We start from the raw sequence: 11,452 nt of genomic DNA on the forward strand, positions 1-11,452 counted from the left end.
CTCTCCAAGGTTATGCTCCCAAAGCACAGGTCAAACTGATTTGTTGGAGCGGGATGCTCGAAGATGCTCAGTGACTGTGGCTCTTTATGTTGCCCCTCGCTCCGCAGCTGGTCTTGGTGACAGCAGGTCTATTAGTTCTTCGCCGCTCTCAGCTTTCCCGCTGGCCTGGCCCGAGCTCACAGTTCCTGTATTTGGGAAATGGCCTGCTGTGGGTCCCGGTGAGTGCGCGTTTATTAGAGGTTGAGTGGTAGTGATGGCGGCGCTCGGTGAGACTTTCCTGTCACTGGATACTACTACTCCCAGCCCTCCTGAAAGCCGCCTATGCAACCCCTGAGTCTTTCGTTTACAAGTGGCAATTTGGCTTGCTCTGCTGCATGTCAGGAGGGATCGAGCAAAGTGTGGAGTCGCCCCGGGAAATAAGGGATCGCAGTTTGAAAAGAAAAAAAGCCAAACAAATAAACAAAACCCACCCACCCTAACAAACATGGGGCTGCTGGAGAGAATGAGGAAAGAATGGTTCATGGTCGGAATAGTGTTGGCGATCGCTGGAGCTAAACTGGAGCCGTCCGTGGGGGTCAATGGGGGTAAGTGATACACTACCGCGATTTCCACTTAAGGACTAATTTCGGAATCTGAAAAAAGGGGAAACTGTGTAATTGGGAAGCATCTGTCTTTTTTTGGGCAGTGATCATCCCAGAGTACCCCTTGACCTTTTTGCTGATTTTTCAATTTGCCAGCTCCAACAGGGAGCTGAATTTGAGCGCTAGTTGTCTTTTCCGCCTACCATCAATGACTATCCAGGAGTGTGGTTACGGAGAATGAAACTTACTCCTCTTCCTTTCAAAGTAGTAACCTATCCCAAGGGACATTAGGTTTCCAGGAACTCCTTGTCTATCTTGAGGTGGAGATCATTAGCTTCCCTGTCAGTCTATTATGCCATTTCCCACTCTCTGAATTGGAAGAAAAAAAAGTAAGAGATAAAAGAGGGAGAAAAATGTAAATAAGAACTTCCACCACCACCACCAAGCTCAGGTTTTCTTGGCCCACATGTTGAAGAGTGCTGATTTGCTCTCTTGCTGCTGCTTCTGCAACTCCCAAGCCTACTGACACGTTGCATTTTTTTCTTTACCGGACAGACTTCCGTGTGCTTCACCAGCAGTCTAACAGATATGGACTGTATTAGAGCTCGTGCAGTGTGTTTTGGCAAGGAAATGCAGGAGTGCTAAAATTTACTTAAGATTTTTGAACAGAGTGATTCTTGTAATGTGAGGCTGGGCATTAGGGGAAACAAACTAGAAGTATAATTAGCCCACTGGAACCCCTATATACCCCCTTATAAAATTATTTCTTTAATACATTAACCCTTTTTGATTTTGCCAGTTAAGCTTATTCATAAATTTATTTGGGCAAATAAGGCACAGATGAGCACACACAACCTTGTAATAGAAATATGCACAAAAGGTAAAATTATTATAATGAAAATAATTTTATGAATGCATTCTTTAATATTTATCATCTTTTTCTAAACATGATAGAAAGGAATGAATTTTTTTTTTCTTTTTTCAGGAGCTCTCCTCTTTCCTCACTACAATTCCTCTACTTTTAGAAGTGAATTCTGGGAATGTTTTGAACAAAGATTATGGAGAGTTAAATTTTGGGTTTTTAAAAAAAATTAGTTTTACCCTTTATATTTAACTTCGAATACAAAAGATTCAGAATGTGTAAATTTAAAAATAAAGTGGTTGCTCCTTGTAGCTTCTCCTTCCGAGGAGCCTTGGTAGTGCAGTTGTGAAGTACTTGGCGGCTAGCTGGAAAGTAGTCAAGTGGTCATAGGCTTCAGCCCACCAAGATCTCTGCGAGAAAGCAAGGCATGACAGTCTGCTTTCCGAAAAGGTTTACCACCTTGGAAAGCCTACAGGACAGTTGTACCCTTTCATGTTGTTGTGTACCATAGAGTCAAAACTAACCTATAGCTGACCCTCCGGTGATTTTCAAAGGCAGTTAATGTGTGTGTGTGTGTGTGTGTGTGTGTGTGTGTGGTGTGTTTGTGTGTATGTGAGTGGGGGTGTGTGGAGCAGCTGGTGGCCTCAAACATACCTTCAGGATTACAGCTGCTTCTTGCCACTAGAGCTCCTTACAAGATCATAATCTTTGGCAGAGACTTGGCAGGGAATCGGTGTGTTTGTTTTGACATAGCTTCTCTGGAATCTTTTTGAAAGTTCAAGTGAATACTGATGCTTCACATTCTCTCTTCTCTCCCTTCTCTTTCTCTCTCTCCCTCATTGCCATTGAGTCAGAACGGATTCATAGCTGACCTTCCATTGGATCTTCAGGGACTGTCAGTCACATGGGAATGCACTGCCCATCTTTATTCAACAGAGCAGCTAGTGGATTCCAGTCACCACAGAGCCCCTACCTTTGGGTTAGCAGTGTAGCCTCCTACCCATTAGGTCAGGATCTGTAAAAGGAAGAGACTTTTTCCCTGGATGCTAACTTGATAGTAAGAATTAGAGCTAGGGGGCAGTGAAGAAAATGGGAAAGTACTGGTGTGATAAACAATGTATTCGAACTTTGTGAATAAACCAGTATTAAAAAGAAAAAAAAAAGTCAAAAGTTAGAGGAGGCCTTTGTGATGATCTGAAACATTTCACTACTTTTAACTTCTCGCTTTTGATCTCTTTTTTTGCTCAGTTTTAAGGTAAACTCATAGATGATGCATAATCTTTAAGCTTAAATTCACAGATGCTGGTTTTGGTCAAATACTTTTTATCCTGTATTCCCGGAATATTTTGCGAGGAGAAAGGTTTTTGAGCCCTGAATCATTTATCTAGGGCTTCCTGTCCAGTGACGGGTATGAGCAGCTTTAAGTTATTGTCTTTATTTCCCCAAACTCTGCTTATTAATTTTTTTGGAGTGCAATTTTTGTTGTTACGTGTCATCGAGTTGTCTGCGACTCGTAGTGACCCTATGTACATTAGCTCTGAATGTTTCCCTATCCTGCGCCAATCTCATCATCTCTGATAGACCTAATCCCATTGCTCCAATCACTGAGTCAATCCATCTCATTCTGGGTCTTCCTCTCCTGTACTCTCTCTGCACCCATCCACGCTTGATATCCCCCTCAAAGGACTGGTCCCCTCCTGGCCACGTGCCCAAAGTATATGAGACGGAGCCTCAAAATCCTTGCCTTCAGGGAGCAAACTTGTTTCACCTTCTCCATTACAGACTTGTTTATCCTCCTGGCAGTCTGTGGTATGTTCAACACTCTTCTCTAGTTCCACAACTCAAAGGCATTGATCCTTCTTCTGTCATCCTTAGTTATTGTCCAGCTCTCTGATACATAGCAAGTGACTGCGAAGACAATGGCTTGGATCAGGTGCATCTTAGTCTCCAGGCTGACATCAGTCACTGCCTTTCAGTACTTGAGAGAGGTCTCTGACAACAGACTTTCTCAATGCATTTCACCTTTTGATTTCTTGACTGCTGGTGTTGAGAGTGTTGATTGTGGACCCAAGTAAGCTGAAGTTATCAACAATGCCATTTTCTTCTCTGTCCATTATGAAAACTGTCAAAAGGCTCAGTGGTTAGAATTTTGGTTTTTTGATGTTGAGCTTTAATCCATATTGAAGACTACAGTCCTTGACCTTCAGCAGATGCCTCGTGTCTTCTTTAGTTTCAGCAAGCAATGTTTTGTCATTTGCATAACGCAGACTGTTGATGAATCTTCTTCCAATCTTGATGCCACATTCCTCCTCATAAAGTTCCCCGTCCTGAATGATCTTTTCTGCATATAAATTGAAAAGCTATGAGATAGGATGCATCCCTGATAAATACTTTTCCTGATCCTGAACCATGCAGTGTTTTCCTGCTCTGTTCTGATTACTGCTTCCAGGTCCAAGTATAGGTTTTGAATAAACACAATTAAATGTTTTGGGGTACTCCTTCTCCTCAAGCTTAAACGCAATTGTTGTGATCCACAGCATCAAATACCTTTGCACAGTCAGTGAAACACAGATAGACATTGCTCTGGTACTCTTTGCTTTCAGCCAAGATCAATGTAACATTGACTATGATGTCCCTAATGCCACAGCTTTTTCTAAGCTTAGCCTGCACATCTGGCAGTTTTCTGCTGAGGTACTGTTCCATTTGTTTCTGGATAATTTTTAGCAAGATCTTACTTGCATGTGATATTAGTGATATTGTTTGATAATTTCTGTTGGGTTACCTTTTTTTGAAATGAGAATAAACACAGATCTCTTCCAGCCAGTTGGCCAGGTAGTTGTCCAGATATCTTGGTATAACCTGGTAAGCGCATCCAGGGCAGCATCTGTTTGCTGAAATATGTCAGTTGGTATTCCATCAATTCTTGGGCCTTGTTTCTTGACAATTCCTTCAGAGCAGCTTAAACTTCCTCCTTTATCACCACAGGCTCTTGATCATATGTTGTTTCATGAAATTGTTCTGTGTCAACCAGTTCTTTTTTATATAGTGCCTTTGTGTACTCTTGCCATTTCTTTTGATGCTTTCTGGGTCATTCAACATTCTGCCTCCAGCATCTTTAATTATGGCAACTCAAGGCTTGAATTTATTCTTTAGTTCCTTCAGCATAAGAAATGCTGAGTGAGTTTATCACATTTGATTTTCCAACTCCAGCTTCTTGCACATTTCATTTTAGTACTTTGCTTTGTCTACCTGTGCTGCATTTTGGAATCTTCTGTTCAGCTCTTTAATGCCTTGATTTCTTCCCTTTGCTTTGCCTTCTCAGCATTGTAGTGCCATATGGAGAGTCTCCTATGATGTCCATCTTGGTCTTTTCTGTCTCCAGTCTTTACGGTGACTTTTTACATTCTTCATGAATGATGTTCTTGATATCCTTCCACAGCTCCTCTGGTCTTTGCTCATTAGTGCTCAAGGCTTCAAACCTTTTTCTGAGATGGTCTTTTCTAGTGAGGTCGACTTGAGGCCAAACTTTGATTCTTGTGGATTAGATTTTATTTAGTCTCTGAATTTGCTTATGACTAGTTATTTGATGGTCTATTGGAATGCAATTATATCTTAGAAATAGTTTCCCCTCCCTCTTATTTTTCTTCTCATGCTATTAATATAGGATAATTTCCTTCCTTATTTAGTTATAAAAAACATAGAATGTAAGAACTGAAGTGGATATTAAAGACCTTGAAAGTACTTTAATCCAACTTACCCATTTTTATTTTATTTCTTTTAACATTTGAACGTACTAAGGTCTGAGGGGATGTGACTCAACCTAAGTTAGTTAGCTCAAAAAAAAAAAAAGAGAATGAACTAGGCAACAAGACTCTTCCAGTAATAAAGTTGCAAAATTCATAATAGCTGTCCTGGAAAAAATGTGTAGAAGGTGAATAACCATAATAAAGGAGGGTGTTATGTAATAAAGACCATTCCCATGCCTTGGCATTTAGCCCCAAAGAGCAAAACAAATTCAACTAATATTAGATAATGCACTGCTTTTGATTTCTTTGGTACCTGTCCTTGAGTAAAAGTTGTGTTTTCTAAACCCAAAAGGTAAATAATTGAATAAGTGTTTGGAGTTGATTTATATAGGCTGTTAGGCCAACTTGACACTTCTGCTGAGGTTTTATTAAACTTCTCTATCTGTAAAACTTCTTAAATAGGTACAAACCCAGAAAGTGGCAAATGGCACACTGTTCACTTCTTGAGCTCGTTGCTGTTCTTAGATGCTCTCAAGTCAGCTCGAAACACTTTCTGGTCCTACAACATGCTTATGGTCATTGTTGTGTGTGAGCTACTGTTGCAGCTGCCATGCCAGTCCAGCTCTTTGAGACTCTTCCTCCTCTCTGCTGACCCTCTATTTTATGATGCATGAGGCTCTCCAGGGCCTCATTTTTCTGATAACATTCCCAGAGTAAGTGAGATAAAACTCACTATCTTCATTCTGAGGAGCATCACTTCTCCCAGGACATACGGGCTTTCATTTCTAACCATTCCTGATGGCATATTAAATGTTCTTCTCCAACACTATGATTCAAAGACCTCAACTCTTTTTTTTTTTTGGTCTTCCCCAATCATTTTCTGGGTTTTACATACAGGTGTTAATGAAACTGATCCATAGCTGACCCTCCAGCGAGTGTTCAGAGGCATAAATTGCACAGGGGGAGATTGCTCAGGTGGATTTGAGCTACATGCCTTTGAGTTGGCAGCAAAATCACGTATCACTGAGTCACTAGGATATATGAGGCCATTTAAAATACCAAGGCTTGACTCAGGCATACCTTAATCCTCATAGTGACCTATTTGTTTTTTAGTACTTTAAAAGATCCTTTTTAGCAGACTCATTGCTAAAATATCCACTTCACTTTTACCTGGATTAATACTTTAAGGAATATGTATGTTGTTGTTTTGTTGTTATGTGCTGTCGAGTTACTTGTGACTCATAGCGACCCTATGTACAAGAGCCCTGAACTCTGCTCTGTCCTGTGCCAGTCACACTGTCTCTGATACACCCATCCTGATTACCCCAGTCACTGAATCAATACACCTCATAGAGGGCCTTCCCCTCCTGCGCTGTCCCTCCACCCTCCCAAGCATGATGTCCCTCTCCAAGAACCGGTCCCTCCTTACAACATGGCCAAAGTATGTTAGAAGGAGCTTCAGAATCATTGCCTCCAATGAGCCACCTGGTTTAACCCTTTCCAGGAGAAATCTGTTTGTTTTCCTAGCAGTCCATGGTACTCTCAGCACTCTTCTCCAGCACCACAGCTCAAAGACATCAATTCTCCTTCTATCCTCCTTGGTCATTGTCCTACTCTCTGATGCATAGTAAGTGATAGCAAAGACCATGGCCTGTATGAGATGCACCTTAGTCTCTAGAGAGACACCATTGCTCTTCAGTACTTTGGAGAGATCCCTAACAGCAGACTTTCCCATCGCAATACGTCTTTTCATTTCCTGTGATGCCAAGCAAACTGAAGCTGTGAACAATTTCAATCTCTTCACCATCCATCCTGTTGTTGCCAATTGGTCCAGTGGTGAGAATCTTTGTTTTCTTGACATTGAGCCTCAATCCATATTGGAGGCTGTAGTCCTTGACCCTCTGCAGCAAGCGCTTCAGGGCCTCCTCAGTTTCAGCAAGCAAGGTTGTGTCATCTGCATAATGCAGATTGTTGATAGATCTTCCACCAATCTTGATGCTGCATTTCTCCTCATAGAGCCTAGCCTCCCGGACAATCTGTTCTGCATACAAGTTGAAAAGGTATAGAGACAGGACACATCCCTGGCGTATGCCTTTTCTAATTTTGAACCAAGCAGTGTTTCCTTGCTCTGTTCTGATGACTGCCTATTGGTCCAAGTATAGGTTTCTCATTAGCATGATCAAGTATTCTGGGATTCCCATTCTTCTCAGAGTCAGTCACAGTTTGTTATGATCCACAGTCATACGCCTTTGCATAGTCAATGAAAAACAGATAGACATTCTTTTGGTATTCCCTGCTTTCAGCTAAGATCCATCTAACATTATCTACAATATCCTAGTACCACGACCCCTTCTAAACCCAGCCTGGACTTCTGGCAGTTCTTTGCTGAAACATAAGACTTTTAAATGTAAAGTGCCACATCTATGATCTAATTAGACTTAAAAAAAATTTAACACTCAACTGATCAGTTAAGTGAAGCAGAAAAATTTATAGATGTGTAAACATTTAACATTTGAGAAGCTGAATAAATATATGGCTTTCTGAAGGGAAAGAAGTATCTAAAAACTCTCGTTGCCATCAAATCAAAACCGCCACGTAGCTGACTTGCTGTTCGGTTTCCAAGGTGTAAAACATACTGGAGGAGTAAGTCTGTCTTTCTCTGACCTGCTGGTAAATTAGAACCACCAGAGATGTGTGGCTTTTGGGTTAGCAGTACAGCTCCCTATGGGCTTCACCACTAGAGCTCCCTGAAATTAGGCTGTTGTTGTTATGTGCTGTCAAGCTGAGTACAACTCATAGTTACAACATAGAACAACAGACATGAACCCTGTCCTATCCTGTGTCATACTCATCATCTGACATCCTTGCACCCAACACTTCAGTCCCTCTATCAATCCATCTGGTTGGAGATTTTCCTATTTTCACCAACTCTCTACTTTTCCAAGCATGATTCACTTTCCAGTGAGTAGCTTCACTGGTCTTTTGACTATATTTAATTGTTAAATATAGAGAAGATTAGAAGTAAAAAAGCTATAGGAGGTTTACAGATAGATTTTTAGTTTTGGATAGTATATATACCGTAGAGGTTTTCATAGTTCATCCATTGTCTAAAAGAGAGAAGCTTGCTTCTTTGGAAGTATACAGTAAGTATCTCATTTGTACTTGCATCTAATCATTCATTATTGCCATCAATAATGCATTAATCTTAAAAGGAATCTTATTCTTTTTTCTTTTAATAAAAACACAGTCAAGAGCATGCAAAAAATTAAGTATGTTAGCATGACTAGCTTAGATTACGTTTAAAACTAATTTGCTGTGATAATGAGTAGATTTCTGTGAAACGGTAATAATAGTTCATTGTAATTGTAATCATTCTAACGTCTGTCTGTTTTCTTCAGTTGGGGAGCATGGCCTTTGCAATTTCCCAGTGTATGTCATATGAAATCTCATACCTACCATCCTTGCTTCTAAGGAGCATTCCAGTTTCACTTTTTCCAAGAAAAATATGTTTGTTATCTTGCCATTGAGTGGTATATATTCATTGTTCTTTGCTAGCATCACATTCAGAGACATTAGTTTTTCTTTTGCCTTCTTATTTATTGTCCATTTTTCACATACATATGAAAATACAGCTGAAAATATTATGAGTTGGCTCAAGTACACTTTTGTTTTTAAATTGTCATCCTAGTTCTTTGGCCCCTCAAAGAGATCCTTGAGGGCAGATGTGTCCAATGCAATATTCCATATGATTTCCTTACTGCTACTTGGGACAATGTGATTAGGTGTATTGGGGTTAGACTGGCTCAAGAGAGGTCAAGGTTCAGAGCTGTTGTACATATGGTCTTTATGAGTCACAGTCGATTCAATGGCACATAAAACGACACTTTGTGGGCATTGATTTTCTATGCAAATAAAAGGAGATTCTTTACAACTTTAATTTTTTCTTTTTTTTTTTGTTATACTACTTATTGGTCCAGCTGTGACATGTGTTTTTTTTTTTCCCCCTTGATGAAGTCTAATCCATACTGAAGGCTACATAAAGTCTTTAACTTTCATAAGTAAGTGCTTCAAGGCCTGTTCACTTTCTGCAAATGATGAACTGTGTATTGGAGAACTCTGGTGACTTAGTGGTGAGGAATTGCACTACCGACTCAAAGGCTTTTGGTTTGAGAATCTGTCAGCTCCTTCTTGGGAGAAAGTTCTCCCTGGAATCTCCTCCTATCAGATTTCCTGCCTCTAAAAACTCACTGGAGAGTCAGCTGTCAGTAGGTTTCAACTCGACTAACAACAGTAACACTAAACTCCAATCTTAATACTATACTCTTCTTCACATAGTCCAGCTTCTCAGATTCTCTGTTCAGCATACAGATACAACCTTGACACACACCTTTCCTGATTTTAAACCACATTGGTGTCCCCCTTGTTCTGTTTGAACAGCTGCTTCTTGCTCTACACTTAGGTTTCATATGAGCATAATTAGGTGTCCTAGAATTAACATTTTTCAAAATATAGCCGTAATCTATTATGAACCACTCAATCTAGTGTCTTTCCATAGTCAGTGAAATATGGGCAAGCATCTCTTGGTAAGGAGTTGCACTGCCAATCCAAAGGCATGTAGTTAAAATTCACCAGCCACGCAGTGGGAAGAAAGTTGGGCAGTCTCTTCCCGTGCAATTTACTGCCTCTGAAAACCTGCCAGTGGGTCAGCCATGAGTCAGTTCCAAGGCGACGATACATGACAGCAATAACGACTAGCATCTTTCTGGTGCTCTGCTTTGACTGAGTGATGCCTTTTGTCAGTAATGGTCTTTGACCTTTTCTCAATCCAGCCTGAATTTCTGGTAGTTCCCTGTTGATGTACTGCTCCAGCCATTCTTGAGTAATATTTAGCAAGATTTTACTTGTGTGTTACAGTGGTGTAATGTATAATTTCTGCGTACTGTTCAGTCACATTTCCTTAAAATTGGAAATATCATGGACCAGGTAGCATTCTCTAAATGTCTTGGCATAGATGACTAAGAGAGTCCAGCATTATGTCTGTTGAAATTTATGAGTGATAATCTGTCAGTATGAATCTTTGGTATGGCTTATACCTTGGCATCAAGAAAACAAGACCAAAAGATAGCATCTTGGTAAAATGGAGAAAAGATTTGAGGATTTCTTTTTACTTGGATTTATAATCAAGGCCCATAGAAACAACATTCAGGAAATCAAAAGATATGTTCCCTTGGGCAAATCTGCGGTCAGAGACCTCTTTAAAGTGCTAAAGAGCAAGAATGCCAGTTTAAAGATTTGGATGCATATATCCATCCCAATACCAAGCCACGGAGTTCTAGGGAACTCCAGTGGCCTAGTGGTAAGGAATTGTCCTACCATTCCAAAGATTTGAATTCACCAGCTGCTCTGTGGGAGAAAAATGGCCAGTCTCCTCCGTCTCTGATAACCGGTCAGAAAGTCAGCTGTGAGTCAGTTCTGACTTGTTGGTACATAACAACAGCATGATGTTTTAGATGCAGTCAGGAACGTTCAGGGTGGTATGGCGTAGACAACAACAACAACATGATGTTTTAAATGGCTTCATATACACATGAAAGTTGGACAGTAAATATGTTGCTCTTGCCATCGAGTCATCTGTGACTCATAGCAACCCTATGTACAACAGCCCTAAATCCTGCTCTATCCCTTGCCAATCTTATTGTCTCCAACACACCCATCTCCATTACCCCAGTGACAGAACCAATCAATCTCATCGAGGGTCTCCCTCTCCTGCGCTGTGCCTCTACCCTCCCCAGCATGACGTCCCTCTCCAAGGACAGATCCCACCTTGCAACATGTCCAGAGTATGTCAGACAAAGCTTCAGAATCCTTTCCTCCAAGGAGCAGCCTGGCTTCACCCCCTCTAGAGCGAACTTGTTTGTTCTCCTAGAAGTCCATGGTATATTCAATGCTCTTCTCTAGCACCAAAGCTTTAAAGGCAACACCTCTCCTTTTATTATCCCTAGTCAATGTACAAGCTGTATCTGCAATGTGCCCCTTCGCTATTATCTGAGGTGACTTCCACCGGTGCGCAGCTTCCAGGCTTCCCCTCTGCCCAGGGGCACGCTCTCCCTGTCCCCCCAGCACCTCCTCCCGACGGCTCCACAGTCAACACTCTTGGCACCAGCAGTCAGGAAATCAAAAAGCGTATCGCGATGGGAAAGTCTGCTCTTAGGGACCTCTCTAAGGTACTCAGGAGCAACAGTATCTCTCTGGAGACTAAGGTG

At 41.1% G+C, this 11,452-nt stretch overlaps 1 protein-coding gene across 1 annotated transcript in view; it reads left to right on the forward strand.

Moving 5' to 3' along the window:
• The first annotated feature begins 242 nt into the window (after positions 1 to 242).
• SLC10A7 (solute carrier family 10, member 7) overlaps positions 243 to 11,452 on the forward strand; it is a 395,560-nt gene continuing 384,350 nt past the window's right edge. Inside the window, exon 1 of the mRNA XM_006887000.1 lies at positions 243 to 584. Coding sequence (XP_006887062.1) covers positions 485 to 584 — 100 coding nt within the window. The 5' untranslated portion in view covers positions 243 to 484. The remainder of the gene's footprint in view (positions 585 to 11,452) is intronic.

The sequence above is a fragment of the Elephantulus edwardii genome, unplaced genomic scaffold (genome assembly GCF_000299155.1).
Source record: "Elephantulus edwardii isolate Elephantulus edwardi_28Jun2011 unplaced genomic scaffold, EleEdw1.0 scaffold00053, whole genome shotgun sequence".
Classification (NCBI taxonomy): Eukaryota; Metazoa; Chordata; class Mammalia; order Macroscelidea; family Macroscelididae; genus Elephantulus; species Elephantulus edwardii.